Source organism: Macrobrachium rosenbergii, chromosome 28 (assembly GCF_040412425.1).
Source record: "Macrobrachium rosenbergii isolate ZJJX-2024 chromosome 28, ASM4041242v1, whole genome shotgun sequence".
Lineage (NCBI taxonomy): Eukaryota > Metazoa > Arthropoda > Malacostraca > Decapoda > Palaemonidae > Macrobrachium > Macrobrachium rosenbergii.
Genome location: NC_089768.1, coordinates 14,901,481 through 14,918,377, shown reverse-complemented (window position 1 = coordinate 14,918,377; position 16,897 = coordinate 14,901,481). Strand labels below are relative to the sequence as shown.

Here is a 16,897-nt window from a genome sequence, read left to right as displayed (position 1 = left end):
AGTAACTTTTGTTGAAAAATTCCACCTGAGGCAAAGGTATGTTATGTCTCTGTGGCTCTTGAGTAATTGCAGAACTGGTTAAAACAACAAGTCAAAGAAAGGATAACAATGTGGGATAAGAAAATTAAATGCAAATAGAGTCTGGAATGGTTGACGTGTGATACAGCACTGATTAGCAGAAACTGGGGGAAGGAGTATAGATTATTTAAAATAGAAGAAGGCTGATTGTAAACGAAGGTAAATGGAAACCAGGAAGCTGGAGCAATAAATGTTAAAATGAATTCTGGAAGAACGGAAGCAATTGATTTCTGTAGGCATTTGGAAGCAAACATAAAGGATCTTTCCTAGATAGTGACCCGCAGGTTTTCGGGGGTCGTTATCTAGGACTAATATTTCTTGAGAGTCATTATCTTTATGATACTTACAGTCTTTTGTTAATGTTTTTACGGTCATCCCCAACAGGCTTGTACTAAACACGCCGCAAAGGTGGATACATACCGGGTTAAAACCCGTGGGCGTCACTATATAAGAAAGATCCAATATAGAGGCCAATGGTAGGATGAGAGAAGCAGTTAGTCATGAAACTGGTCAAGCAAGAAAGGTAGCAGGCTCCACGCAAAAAAATAAAAGATTTGAAATGTCTGTTTCAGGCGACCAGTTTTAGTGTCATATTTCCTTCTAGATGGGCCACTAAATCCTCTTCCAATTAGCCTTTTAATAAATCCATATTGTTTTGATAAAGACTACTGCTTCTGGGATTTTTCTTTCGCACTGGTAGGAGCTTTTAATTACAGGTAAACAGGGAGTTGCCGTGGTTGATGCAATGTCCGGATTCCCGTATGTGCCGGGACATTCCTGGTGTTTCTTGCTCATAAGTGACTCATGGAGTTGGCAGTTGTAACTCAAGTTCTAAGGAGTACGATATTCTTCAGACCGGGATCTAACCAATCACCCTGTTTTCCTATTAGGCTTGGAGCAGGGAACCTCTTGATCGTCCATCTTTGAATTTTTCGCACTCTTTTCTGTGACAAATCCTTTTGTTTATAATACGCTGAAGATGGAAGTTCCGATGGTCTTCGATTAAATAAAAAATGAAAGGATTTTATCTCGTTGAGGTGCTTCAGTTGTTATTAATTCATTAGAAGGATATTTTGCGGTGTTACCCCTGCGGTATATGGTAATGTTTAGTCAAAGGTCTTCTCAGCGAAGAATATCGGGTGTAACAATTCGGAGAGTTTTTATTATATTTTAAATCTGGAGGCAACGAGACACTGGATTCGTTTATGCAATGCTATCTCTGTAGCCTAGAAAAGGAATGTACGAGTCTGAGAATGTCTGTCTGCTCTCTGTACAGTGTAGAAATATATTATTGGAACCTATCTGCATTAGTAATATTCTTTTTGTATATGTTGCTATTTACTGTTCGTTAATCATTTAAAATGAAAGAAGAGACAGTGTAATATCTAAAATCTAGTGGCATTCTTTACAAAATATTTTCTTATATTAAACGTCCTACCCTACAAACATACAGACACTTGCAACATTAAACCTTTTCTCACTAACAGCGGGCGACCTTAAAAAAAAAAAACTAGACAATAAAACAGTGGTCACTGCCATATTCATGCTTTAACTTATACACACACACACACACACACACCGATTATGTATATGTATATATATACTGTATATGTATATATACATAAATATGTATGTATATATATAGATATGTATGTATGTATATATATATATATATATATATATATATATATATATATATATATATATATATATATATATATATATATATAAACGAAAAACCGGCGGTTAACCGCAGTCGGAGACGACAGGATATACGGCATTTGCCTACGTCACACACCAACGATGGAAAATACAAAATTACGTTGTCTGCACATCGCAGGCGCGGAGGAAAGAAAAATAAAAAAAAAATTAAAGGAAAGCCGAGTTTGCACTTTCCAAGAGTGCAGGTTTTCACTTGCGTGACCTCCTTACAGACTTGCACCTCACCAGCCGATTCACAGTTTTCTAGCGCATCACTATTTTATAATGATATATTTTTTTTTTTATTTTGTAGAACAATAAAGTAGCTAGTTACGTCAAAAAGCCAGTGGATTTTTTACGATTATTTGCTTTCCTCCTTCTTGCTAGTGAAAATTTACTTGAGAATTTTATTTAGACAATTTCTCAGGGAAAAATAAAATACCCTTGTTACACTGAGAGTAGCTCGAATCTCCAATAGTTCCGTCTCTTTTTCAAATTACAGAGCTCATACACAATAGTGGGAATAAAAAAAAAAGATAATTCAGGGAATGTTTTTTATGTGTAGAAAACCTTTGATGAAATAATCATAAATTATACATGTGAATGTTAAGACATGAAGTAAAAAAAGTAGGCTAAGTCTTGGAAAGCATTGGCAAACCGATGCACAGAAGTTTAGTTTATATTACTAACATCCTCAAATAATCATGCATGGATGTTTATGTGCACGACATCGCGTATTGTTTATCATCCACCCGATTTTTGCAAGCAACAGGAAATCTGACCCGATGCATGCTGAGGATTTCATCTGGACCTTTAAATATAATATCAACTTAGTTGAGCATTTTGATTTTTTGAACATTCACTACTGACGTCCTGCTATTTATATTTTACTGCTACCGATGACTTCCTGATCATCTCTTACTACTACAAATAGCAGACTCATAGCAAGGCGCGATTCGGCTTACTACGCGCGTGGTGTGATTGCCTCACCGTCCAATCGGACTTGAGTAAATTGGAAGAAGAGAAAAGAAAAGAAGAGCTCTACTTAAGTCCCAGGAGATCTAATGTGTTTGACTTATTATTGCTGAAACTATTGGCATTTTGTAAATTTTATCATTAGATATCTGGTTATTATGTAAGAAATAACTTTCCCCGAAGAAATTTTACGCCTGACTGGCAATTTTGTAAGGGATAAAAAGAACTGCTAATATGAACAGTGGCATCTATCTCACGAAATAGCGGCATGACGGGAACCAACGCATCAGTCGACGATCAGCTGATCCATCGACAACAAACATGGCCGGGATGGTGGAGCACCCCGAAAATACCACGTTTCTCCAGTGGTTTGCTAATCTTTTAGGCGCTCCTGAACCGGCGCTTCGTCTCTTGATATCTATTTTAATAGGTAAGAATAGAATAGCCCGCTGTATTTGTGATTACAAACACGAAAAACACCTCTTAAATTGTAGGTATTTTGGCGGGGAAGTAGAGGATACCGTGACAGTTTAGTCATATAAACTGGGATGCAACACATCGCCTCACTGAAGAGTTCAACGTGGGTTTAACGCACTTGACAAGTTTATCACTGTGCTTGTTTTATCATGCATCACTTGAGGTTATTGTAATGAGCAATGACTTTACGAGAGCGCCTATAGGAAATATAAAACCGTGGATAATCCATGTTGCGCTTACTACCGTAGATTGTTAGGCCTAACGTATCGAAGACCTATGCCGTAGGTAATTGAAGGTCAAACTGGACGCAGGTTATTTTATGTTTGCTTACCTTGAGACTTCTATGTTATATATAACTCATAATCGTTTTGTTTGTAGCACGCTCACCTGTAGATATATAAATATAGGACATCAGACTGGGAATTTTGATTGTTGGAGACTTGTAAAAGATTCCAAGATTGGTAATCATTTAAGAAAGTTCTGTAGATGTCAATATTTACTTTCAATAGCAGCCCCCCTTGCATGAACACCATGTTTAATTCCAGCCCCAAGGCCATGAATGTCAAAACATGCAGACTTGGGATCTTGGTAACAGTAAATTCTCAATAGATATATACTAATGGACATTTTGTATTGGACATATTAGGGAGACTTCAAAAAAAAAAAATTGAGAACTTGTTTTAAAGTAAAAAAACACCAAGGTGATAGGCATTTACTTTAGAAAGAACAAGAAAGATTAGACTACAGCCAGTGACCGTGAAGTGAATTACTTGTGCTACTATAGTAGGTGGTCTACCTGCATGTTTCTATTATATTATGCAGTCTGCCTTGCATTTTTCTAATATAGTCTACTTGTAAAAGAAAACCAGATGTTTAATGTATGTTAGAATTTTTATTTATTTCAAGATAATCAAACATTCAACTAAAAGCATATAAAAATGTGGTAATATTTTTTTATTAAGTAAAAGAGCATTCTTTTAAAATAAATCAATCACAAATAAGTCTTATATCTTGTAAAAGTGACAGCAATAAATCATCAGAATCTTTTTGCCAAACCTTCCAACAAAAATGGTCAAAGTGTGGCTGTAACATTGTTGTAGGAACTCTTCTTTTTTCCTTGCGTACATTTACTTTGTCATCCAACCATGATCTTTCTATCCCTTGAGTATGGTCACCCGGTCTGGGATCAACTTAATTTTTTTGATGATTAACAGTCTTGTGAAGAAAATCAACATCCTTCAAACTACAGTAAGCAGGCCATTCATCCGAATTAATTACTGAACCTATTTTGCAATCACGTTTTATTTTTAGTATAAAAGTGTCTTTATCTCGGCATTGCACATAAAAATACTGGCAGTCTCTATCTTGTTTCAGCCCAAAAACCCAAGACCCATCAATTCTGGCACCATGGTTCTTCTTATTTTCCACTTTGGCATCATTGTCTTTGGATAGCGGTCCATGGTCACAGCTAACATCCATCCGCGATTATATTTTCTACAGCCTGCAAATCTTGTATCGTCGTTTTGAATTGGCATTTTAGGAGTACCTTCCATTTGACATTTAAAACTACATGGTACAATTGCACTACACACTTCTCTATACATATTGAACTGTGTTTTGGGATTTACCTGTTACTTTAACCATTGTGCCCAAGGGAATCTCTGTCACAAAAGGTAAAACAACTCGAGGATTTCATACAAACTCAGTTTGGAATTCACTCTATTATGGTCATCTGTATAATGGAAAACCGGGTTATTGGTTCTTACTGATCGTGAAGTCTGACATCCTTTCTGTGGACATCAAAGTATTGGCTTAAATTCACCATTCCGTCCGCGCTTCCTCTCTTCTTGCATTACGCAACCACAACTATGGCATGGCTCAGCATCTTGCTGAGTGTCTAATAGGTTATGCTGGCGAAGGAAAGAGATTGTAGTATCTTCTGAAGCAATCACAGGTATAGAATTCCTTGAATAGCATGTTGCTGAGGGATTTGACTATATCTAAATGAAATTAGAATTTATGATGGAAGTTAATGTTTTGTTAACAAACAAGTTGCAATTACAAGGTGGTAGCAAATAAGAAACAATTAACAAGTAAGCAGCCTGTTTTAAAAGTAAAAAGGGCAGTAGACCACGGTAGATCCCACATGGTTTCTTGTGGATCAAGTATTGCAAGGTAGACCACCTATAGTAGCACCGAATTAATATTATTTTTTTTTTTTTTTGCAAGGAATGTTAAAAACTGGGAATTTCAGAGGGGTCTAAGTATACTGTACATATGGAATCTGAATGAAATTAACTGTTTCAGAGATTCACACAAAACAGAAAGTTCCCCTAAAGGCAGCAAGCCTCTGGGATAAAAACTACATTGGGAAAAGAATGCATTACAGTGACTTTAGCAGTAGGATTAGTAGAAGTTAACCTCCCCTCAAAGCCATATTTCCTCCTCGGTGCCCTTCTTATTTTTCAGGGGTAGGGCAGTACACTAGGCTATGCTTCAGGCTTATATATTTGATACAGGCTTATTACAGGAAGGCTTCAACTTACTTGACTTTTGTACTTACTAGCTATGTTGTTATCATTAGTTTTTGCTATGCTGCCATAGTCCTAGCAAAAACTGATGTGATAAGTAAATCTCTTAAAATGAATGTCAATGTAGATTAGGAACTATGTGGAATTGCCAGTACCTGTACGGTATACAGAAAATATTCTGGCGCAGCTTATAACATAGGGTCTTTCTTACTGAACAGACTTGGTTGCTTATCAGGTAGCCCAACCCTCACAGCATCTGAAAAGTTAAGGTGCTACTGCTCATAAATGTTGTACTGTATTTTCTAATATGTTTTCCATTTTTCATATACTGTACTTCTAAACTAGTCTTTGAATATGGAAGCTATGTAGGCTCTCATTGCCTCTCATCTAAATTATTCTTTGAATATGTAAGCTATAAGCTATTTAGGCTCCCATTGCCTCTCATGTTTAGATATCCATTTATTTTTAATTTCCTCTGTCTTTATTTTACTGTTGTGTCGTTCCCTAGTAAAATTTTACATTGCCTATAATTGAATTAAGCATTGAAGTACAGTGTTCCAGTTAGATTTGGGTGTGTTTTAAATGATTTTGACATTTGTGTGAAATGCTTTATCAACTCATGATCCCCACCCCACCCCACCCCACCCCCAGTGCAACATTTTTTGGGGAACTAGGGCGAAGCAAGGGATTTTGAGTTGGGAAAAATAAAAAGTGAAAGAAATGTGGGAATAGTTGTCACAGGGACACATTATAACCTAATACAACCCAGGATGCCTTATCCTTGCCAGAGGGGAGCTGGATTGCATCAGGACCCTTCAGATTTAGCCATCGTAGAATACCATAGATCTTAGTGATGTACTGAGAAGCATTCTTGTCTGATCTAGGATGCCAGTCCCTGTCTGACTTGTGGGCAGTGGGTCATTACCCTCCTTCCCAAACATTTCTGACCTGGAGTGACAAAAAGTATATAGTATTGGTATTTTCAGATATATTTCCCCTTGAACATCATGAAATTGTAGTATATAACATTACCCTAGAGGTGATAGGGTCATTAATTTCTCCCATGAATTGTTAACCCATTGCTCCTATGAATTGTTGGCAAAGTGTAGTGCATTCATAAGCATTGTTGAACTAATTTTAAGAATTGTTTTTATGCATTTTTTTTGTTTCCACCACAGTGATTGGAACAACTTTTCATCTGTTAATTATCTACTGTATTGCAAATGTATTAGGATATTTATAGAATTCAGATGTACCTTGTATTTGTTGCCATATTCATCCAATATGCTGCCCTCTGTTATCTTCATAATGACAACTAATTACATCTTAAAACCAAAATTATACATCACTGATTAATGTTTATCAGTATTGTCGCTTACATTGTAAAGTAGTCACTGATTACGGGATAGTATTGTTTTTATAAAGTGTTTTTAAGAGGTGACCGATGATTTTACCCCATAATGATTATTAAACATCATCATCACCTGTTAGGTTAGTATGCATCCGTTTATTCGACACTGATTTCTGGTTTTGAAAGTCTGGTTAGCTTGGGGATTTAAGACCTGACATCATAGGTTAGGTTAGATTGTATCCATGTGTATACTATCCCATATTCATTTCTCATAGAGGTCCCCAGGGTGCGTTAGATGTGGTGGGTTGGGGGAGGGGATAATGAGGTAACAAAGTGTTACCAAAAAAATTAATGGTCAGAATCATTCGAAACACATCTAAAGCTGTCAGATAAGCCACATTTCAATGCTTACTTCAGTTATGAGCAACCCATAGATTTTCAACATCAAATCACCCATGTGTACTTTAAGAGGCTCACTTTTGGTGGACCCAGTGTCCTCATTTGTTTGTTAGTTCCAGTGTATAGTTGTCTTCAGTAATTTGCTTTTGTGTCATGTCTGTGTGTGAATGTATAATTTCTTCAGTTTCTTTGTAAATACTGTATGTCACTTTGTAGTTATTGTAGCAACTTTTTAAATACTCTGGGTACCTAGTATTGACAGGTTCTTTTTTTCCCCAATGCTCTGTTTGTTGCATCTTGGCTCCATTAGTCTGTATATTTCTTTCATCACAAACTCATTACTTTACAACAAACTATGTATTAGTGCCATCACCAGACATGGTACAGAAGAAGAGGGGGACTTTCCCCAGGCTGAGTATGCATCCGACATTCCCCTTTTGATGTGTGGTCATTCTTTGTGTTTCTTGACATTCCAGGCATTTGTGCTCTCTCCTAAAATTTTGTAATGTACTACTCTCATTTTCATCATAATTACCATTCTTTCATGCATCATTCTTCTTATGACTTAAGTGTGGTTTCTACTTTGCTGGCCTTAGATGGTTCTGTAGGTGCCTGCCTTTTGCTTCCCCAGTACCTGTGACACCTTCTTATCAACAGGCGTTCCATTCATGGTTCATCAGTTTATTTGGTGTAGGTGTTTCTACTTGCGTTGTTAGTCTATTACAACCCAAAATTCTGTTTCATACCACAGTTTATATCCTTTCAGGTTTGAGTACAAATGTACTGTACTGTACATTTGACATTTTTCTGCTCATAATACTGTATAGGGTTTTATTAGTTTGACTATTGTTTGTGCAACATTTCAAGATTTGCATGAATTTCATATAGTATATATTTTTTGGTGTTTTCATAATTTAGTTACTTGTACTAGCTCTTCTGGTTTCATATACTGAACAGTATTTTGTGAATTTTTGTTATTTGTTGTGTTTTATCACATAAGATGAGTATAACTACCTTTGCACACTTACAGTGTAATTACTATTATTGTTATTTTGGCTCTCATCGTTATCATTAGCAACATTATTTTGTCACAGGGTAATATTACTCTTGCAATTTACAGAAATTCCTCAACTGAAGCATACTGATGTCCCTGGCAAACAGTACTACAGTATAGTTTTCAAAGCTTATGTATTAAATATGCAAGGGCTGATCCCTGGCTCAGTTTTCATTTTACAATATTGTAGTAGGATATGTAAGTGTTCCCACTTGTCAGAAAAATGGATTTGTGGATTGTCAACAGCAGAGGCTTTGGGTAACCTTGCTTTGATTTCGTTCAGTTCTTCCTCAGTGTCATCCTGTATGAATTCTGAGTTTCCTCTGGGTCTTCATGGATGAGCAAGTGAAGAGCTGCTTATATTCTACTTTTACACAACTGGACAGAACACCTTGTCCAGTGTTTACTGTTTGTGTTGAGATTCTTGCAGATATGCCTCACGTAATGCACCCACCCTATGTGTTGCCTCAATTTTAGTGCCAGTCCTTTGCAGGAAATAGTGCTGTTGTATTAGTGTCCCACCAGCACTTCATCTCTTTCAAGAGAACTTGAGGGACGTTTTTGCTAATATATGAGTATATGGATATTCTATGTGTTCTAGTTCTAGTTGCACCTCTCTTTGTACTTCATGCCTGATTCCAAAACTTCATCGGCTTCCCTTGCTCTGCCTTGCACAAGATTCAGGTCATTAGGTTTAAGCTGAGAGGCTTAAATCATCTAAATGCAGTCCCCTATTATCTTCAAAACATTCCCATGGTGCATGTCATCTTGGGTAGCTCAGCTTTGAAGTGTAGGTTTCCATGACTATTCTATTGGTGTGATATTCTTCATCATCATGATGTGTACAGCCAAAATGTGGATTCGCTTAACTCCTTTTATATTGAGACTGCTAACTGCTCATGTTACTCATCCATTCTTAGTGATGCACATACGTAGCTATTCAAGTTACTTGGCCACTTACACTCCTCTTCCATTTCTGTTTTAAGTGAATGCTTCTGCCTGTGTGCACAACTTGTATGCAGAGAAAGTTGCTCATTTGGCTCTAGTCATGCTCATAGTTCACCTGCTTGACATCACACCTTTACTGCCCTAGGCCAGACCTGGCTTATGTACACAGCTGACCTGTTTGGCTAATGCTACAACTGTGGGTTTAACTAATATTGATGCCCTAGACTTTTCTATTCCTTGTCATGTCTGAATTGTGTCTGCTTTTGATCCATGCCACTTACATTTGTTGGGTCATTTCTTATTCAAAAGAGATTTTAGTCATTCCCAGGAAGACTAGATTTCATGTGTATTTAAAGGAGATACGTGACTCAAGTTTGGAAGAAGTGGAACCACTACTCTGCAACAAGATGAAGCTTCGTTTAATAAAGCTGGTAGTTGAAATGGCAACCCTTTTAACTTGGAGAGAAAACGTAAACCTCCATGAGTAACTTAGTTTACTAAACTCGAACCAAGCATGAAGGTAGGAGAACCTCCAGTGGGATTTAAGCATCCTACGAAATAGCATGAAGGGGTAATTGAAAGTTGAAGGCTCCAGCTTGGAGATGGTAAGTCCATACCACCCACAATGTTTTCTCTCTTCAAGATACCTGATATATTCACTTACAAATGGGCAGATTGCTCCACCCATGCTAAAATTATCTCCTGCTGAAGTTGAGGCACTTACCGAAAGCATATCTTTCTCACTTCTTACACCATTGGTTATTCAAACGTTGGCTGAAATCGAGACTAATGAGTAATTTAGAGGAAGTTGATAAATGTGGGTCTTGGAAGTGGTGACCATTGATTCAGAAGACCGGACCAGGCCTCAGTTATGAAGAAAAGTGATGTTTTGAGGGGTTTTGCTCCTCTGATTTTGAAAGACATAGCTTTCATCCTCATAAGTTTCCTTCTAAGTCCCGTGACAAGTGGGGATATAGGGACAACTACTGATATCTTCCTTCCTTGTAAAATAATGGTCTAGATACATGTTAGTCTCCTTTGATTTCTTTACTAGTCAAAGACATGTAGTGATTATCTGAGTGAGAGTGTATCCTGCATAAGTATTTACTGAGGTTAATGTAAATAAATTTTGTTCAAAAAAATAATTTTTTATATAATGAAAAAATCTTTTCACATTCAAACCTACCGGTATTTCAATACACAAAATTTGCCCACATCTCAGCCCCTTCAAGCAGCAGCTTGCTCAGACTGTGCAGACAGGGTATTTGGATGCATACTTTGAGAGGTTGAAAGGGGAATTCATCTGGGACAGGTGTAAAGATTGTTGCTACTGCAGATAGGCTAACATAATCTACTTGGTTTGTATGTGAAAAACTAATTATAAGAAATTTTTTCTGAGAATAGTGTGTTAGTGTTGTATTCCCCAAGACTGTATAATCTGCGCTTTTCTGTATCCATGGATGCTCAGTTATTAGCTTGAGTAATAGTGCTGCAGTTAAGTATGATGACTCAATGAAGGTCTTGTTAATGTTGTGTTAATTCCAGGATGTTTCTATGCTTTATTGTTTAGTTTTGGTTTCTGTTGCAGTGTATGTGACCCTGGCTTATTGTGTACAAATAGTAGTGATGGTTGCTTGCAAGCTTTTGTAGTCAAGATTGGGTTTGCTTATTCCAGGTACAATACTTTAAGTATGTTAAGTTTTACTAGTTGTATTTGTTATATGCTATACAATGGTTCTCTAGTATAGCATTACAACATGGCATTTCTTGCTTTGTTTCTTATGTTAATCAGTCCTTCATTGTGCTGAAGTAAGAACCCAATTGAGAGACTGGTTTATTTTTCACAAACTAACAGTTATTTTAACATTTTCCTTTTTTAGAGCTGTAATTGCCTTTTTTTTGCTTCCAGGTTATCCATTAGTTTTGATACATCGTTACACACTCTACTGCAAGAGTCCAAGTTTACAACATCTATATTTTATTGTTTGTGGCGTTAGCATTGCTCTGTTTAATTATGGTAAGTCAAATTTCAGGTTAAGCTGTGCTCTTCTCTTCTGATGTTTTAAAAAATTTGAGTAATTGTACCACCTCACTTACAAACCCCCGAGATTGACTTTTGTAGATAACAGGCCCAAACTTAAATTTACAAGTACAGAATGACTGTTATGAAAGTTTTGCATTTATAAGAATATATTCAATTACATTTCTTTTATATTTTACGATTGTCAGATTGATTTGCCTAACATGTCAAAAATAGACTCCTTTTCATCATTGGTTGAGAGCAAAACAAGCAAGTTAGCCTATGTTATCCACTTCTGAAAGAGTGCTAACATGTTTTCATCCTGTGCAAGAATATGCTTGTTTTAGGTTTCTTATTACCATGATTATTAATACAGCTTTAAAACTTTATTAACCCTTAAGGGATGGGCTAAATATATATCAAGCACACCCCCAGACTGGGCAAACTTTAAGGTTGGCCAATTTAAGAAAAAAACATATCAATGGAAAGAGGAAGATATGCAAATGCACGTGGTGTAAGAAAAAAATTCTGAAAAATTTTCCCCACCTTCCATGGGAAGTTGAAAGTGACTATTTACATCCCTGTGTGGGGCCTCTTTTACAAGACATTCATAGAAATATGTTAATTTTACCAAGTTATGCATGTTTTTTCTAATAATTTCTTTTTATTTTATTTTGTAAAATTATAATTACAGCTCACACAGTATCATAATAGATAACGACTAAAATCACTAACAGATTCTGAGTAGACTTGTAAAATATTTATGAAATTTACCGAGATGAGGAGGTGCAGTAACTTTTTGTGAGGTATACATGTTTTTTCTAACATTTCTTTGCACTTTTCTTTGCAAAATTACAATTATAGCTGACATACTATCATAAAAGATAAGAACTAAAACAACAGTAATCCCTGGGTATATTTATGAGCAAATGAATAAAAAGACATCCTGGAACTGCAAAGAGGCAGTACATCCTCCTATGAAATCTTGGGGCATACTGGTCGATATTTCTCCTGTAATAACGTCCCATAATTCATTTATGGACCATTGAAGTGCTATGAACCTCTTTCCTGCTGAATTCTTTCAAACAGTATGGCGCTTAATATTAATACTCATGTGAGGATCCTATCCATCACCCAAAACCTGTTATAGATACTCCACGAGGATTCCTGCCTATTAAAGGTTAAATCATAATTTCTTTAAATCCAGCTTAAAATGAACCCTTTTAGATTCTAATGATGTTATCAGCCATGCAGTTATCAACCATTGAGACTGATAATTGCTGATATCTCCATTTTGGCTAGCTGCTACTCATCATTTTTAATTTTTTCCCGATTTATAAGCATAGTGCAATGAAATGTATATATTCAACTTCAGGACATCATACCCAGCATTATACTGTGAAAAATAAATTTACAGTTATAAACAAGAATATATTAATATACTCAGTTAAGATTTGCCTAAGATTAATTTGCCATAGATCAAAATTTCTGTAAGCCGTTTGTAAATGCTACATCAAATGCTCTGTGCATATAAATTGAGAATTTACTTTTTTTATACAATTGTATTGTGAGCTATCATCATCACTGGTTCTAGTGTTGACTTTTGCATAAGTACAGTAAAACTTAAAAGATCAAGAGTAATGGGGAGGATCCCTGTCTAGATATTTGAAAAATCTGGATCCTTGCAAAGTTTTACAATAGGCTAACCTATGGGCTACTAGCCTAAGATATTGCATAAAATACTACTTCACCTTGGTTATCCCACATTAAAGATACCATATTTATGATTGCAAATCAGTATAAAAGTAATAAGATTTTCAAAATACAGTAATCGTAGAAAAATGGCATTACGAGAAAGAGAGAGCAGTCAGCTTTCACCCACCAAGGGATCTGTTTTCAGTAGATATCGTTGCCTCTCATTCTCACATTTTCTTTGAACAGGCACTAGAATTTTTACAATGAATGTGCAACTGTTTATTATCCAGCTATTTTTATACATTGCCTAAATGTTTTTTACATTTTTGTCTACAGATTTATAATAGTCCAATGTATGATAAAATCATAAGGCATAACATTACTCTTCCTTGGTAACCTCCCAGTGATTATAAATCATGGTACAAAGTATACAGAAGTAATAAGACAAAATACACTTTTGTTTATCTCCAAATACAAGTAGCCACTTGCTACTGAATGAGTGCCAACATGATTTAATTCCATGCCAGCTTTTGTTTGTTTAATTGTTCACAAGCTGTTCAAAATATTTATTTTATGAGAGATGAAGACATAAAGCTGTTAAATTGACCTTATTATGGGACGTGTTTTCTATAGATTTCTTTGCCAAGCTTTCACATTTTTTTGACTGGGCACTTTTCAGTTCTCAGTTTTTTCAACTGGTATTTTACTATATATACCATAGGTTATCTGCTAAGTATTTTTACTTATTACCAAAATATTTTAAATATATTATGTTGTAGGATGAATAGTTAAAATTAACTGGAAATATATTAAAAATTTTGTACTGAATTGTGTCTTATATTAGTTTTGCCTGATCTCAGAATTGTTCTCTGAATTATATATTATTTCTCTATATAAAGATACCAAAATGTGATCAGATCTTCACAAAATCCAGCTCTTTGAAGTCTTACTTGTTTCTTTCAAATCTATGATTTTTGGGGGATATCAGATATATCCTGAGAATATACACGTCAGGAACTCCATGACTGGCTAAGGCTCATGTTTGTCATATTTACTCTATATTTCATCAGAACCATGTTGTGTACAGTAACGATTTTTATATTTTTTTGGTTAAATGCATGATAATTACCACATTTTAAATCCAAACTCAGTGCAGAATTAATTATTGGACCATTTTTGTCACTGACATGAATAATTATATGCTGCTTGTTGTTATTTCCATCATAGGTCAGAATGTTGTTCACTCCGCCATTTGTGTTACGGCAGCTTGGTTACTGTTATTGGTTATGGGAGGAACACTTAAGTCGGTCATTGTTTCATTCGTTTTCAACATGGGCTACTTACTGATTGGTAAGTAACTTTATCTTCTGGAAAATATGGTTGTGAAAATCCCTTTACTGTACATATTTAGACTGCTGTCTGTATTCTGAATGCCAGATTTTCTAAGATATCAGCCGTACCAACATTTAAAGTTATTTGTTACTGAAAAGAACTGCTTGTTTAATAAGTGGCACCTCAACTTACTGGATTTTGTTCCATATTGGATGCATGGGAGTCCATAAAAATATATATTTTATATTTTTGTTTTTGCAAGTAAGGTATGTGCGATTTTTTTCATGTGTCAAGTTCTAATTACAGTTTACAGTACACTTAAATTTAACATAGACTTGTGGCAGGGGAGGGAGGGAGGGCAGCAGTAAGTGCAGTGTTTCTTAGCCCATCTTAAAACAGACTTACAAATTACAAAGATGTTTGTAGTCCTTTTTCATATATTTTATGAGTGTTTTGTATTTTATATAACATACCTCCTAGGCAGAAGTGGATAGAACTACTGTAGTTTGCTATGCTTTTGTTATGTTATATAGTATCATCTTGGATTGCATGTGCTTTTAGAAGCAATCCATTTTGCTGACATGTCTCTGAAATTTAATAATAAGTGAATTAATATTTGAAATTGATAATTATAAAATACCAGTTTGGTTAAACTATAATTGTTTTATATGGAATTGCTGTGCAAGTTGGCCCAAAGATATCATGTAGGTTAAACCTTTATTACTTATTGGGAGGAGGAGACCTCCCCTCCACTGTCCATAAAGTAGAGGTGCCACTTTTCTTAAGTGTTGTGTCTGAGAAGGATATGAAAATTTTTTAATTTGTGTACAATGTTGATACTAGCATTTCTGAACTTGGATGATGCGTACTGAATTTTTCCTTCTTCCATAATCAGTTATTTTTTCATTTACTTTGTTTTAGGCTACTATATGACAGGAACGGATACTTACGACATTAAATGGAGTATGCCTCATTGTGTGTTAACGCTGCGCCTTATTGCTTTGACTTACGATGTTTATGATGGAAAAAAAGATCCTGTAAGTACAGTACATGGTTATAGTGTTTTTGATGGTAATGCAAATTGATATCTTGAAACCGTATTATTCATCATCATAGTTGACCTAGACCACTGACACGGATTGACTAGCTGATAAAATATAATCTAGTTGAACCTGATCATATAAGTAATAAAAACAGGCAACCAGAATTCCATATTTCATCATCATTCATAATTTATCAAGTTTCTTCTCCTCTGAGAACTGAGCACTCAGTCTTTTGCATATTGTGCTTGGTACAGTACATATATTTTTTGGTGGCATGGTAAATATAGTTTCTCTAGTTATTTAACCCTTTTGCTTACGACCCTTATAAACAGCTATGTATGTGAAGTGGCAGTGACTTAAGCAGTAAGAGGAAAAATGGTTACTGTATACCTTTTTTTTTTTTTTTTTTTTTTTTTTTTTTTTTTTTTTTCAAAAATGCATAGCTCCTACAGTTTTCAAGGTAGACTGCCCAGTTTTATTTCATTTGGCAGCTGAATGGTTGCACCATACAATGGCATTAAAAAGTCCCCAAAATAAATTTATGTAGGTGAAATAAAGAGTATTGTGTACAAGATATGGGAAAATTTTGCTCTTTTACCCCAGAAAATTTGCCAAAAAACCTCCGTGATGAATTATTTATTTGTTATCCATTGCACACTCAGATAAATTACAGTACCTACTTATTGCAATGCAAATATTGTTTTCAGTAGAAGTGGCACTCAGTCAAGTCTCTCTCTCTCTCTCTCTCTCTCTCTCTCTCTCTCTCTCTCTCTCTCTCTCTCTCTCTCTCTCTCTCTCTCTCTCTCTCTCTCTCAGAAAGAGATAGATGATGCAATTTTAGAATAAAAATCTCAAGCTATATAAAACAAACATGTTACATATGCATAAAAAATATTTCTCTCTCTCTCTCTCTCTCTCTCTCTCTCTCTCTCAGAAAAAAGGTAAATTATGTAATTATAGAATAAAAATCTAAAACAACACAAACATGCATGTTACATATTTATATAAAATTATTCTCTCTAAAAAAAAAAAAGATAAATAATATAAATATAGAATGAAAATCTAAAACTACATAAAACAAATAGACATTCATGTTACAAATTTATAAAAAATATTTGGAACACTAGCAAAAATTATCCTCCAGCAGAGCAAAAATTCTCCTCGTCTGCTGGTTTGTGCAATTTTTTTTTTTTTTTTTTTTTTTTTTTGTGTGCTATCAAAAGGTAAAGGATGATGACTATAGCCGTCATCAGTAAGCGAAAGGGTTAAGTGTCATTTTATTGTAAATATTTT

The 16,897-nt window shown here is 35.3% G+C and overlaps 1 protein-coding gene across 2 annotated transcripts in view; it reads left to right on the top strand.

The window, feature by feature from the left end:
• The first annotated feature begins 3,030 nt into the window (after nucleotides 1–3,030).
• The window catches only part of nes (lysophosphatidylcholine acyltransferase 3 protein nessy), a 68,178-nt gene continuing 54,311 nt past the window's right edge, over nucleotides 3,031–16,897 (top strand). For both annotated transcript variants that reach the window (XM_067130163.1, XM_067130164.1), the window contains exons 1-4: nucleotides 3,031–3,184; nucleotides 11,424–11,531; nucleotides 14,457–14,579; nucleotides 15,483–15,598. In XM_067130163.1, the coding sequence (XP_066986264.1) occupies nucleotides 3,076–3,184; nucleotides 11,424–11,531; nucleotides 14,457–14,579; nucleotides 15,483–15,598 (456 nt within the window). In that variant the 5' untranslated portion in view covers nucleotides 3,031–3,075. The remainder of the gene's footprint in view (nucleotides 3,185–11,423; nucleotides 11,532–14,456; nucleotides 14,580–15,482; nucleotides 15,599–16,897) is intronic.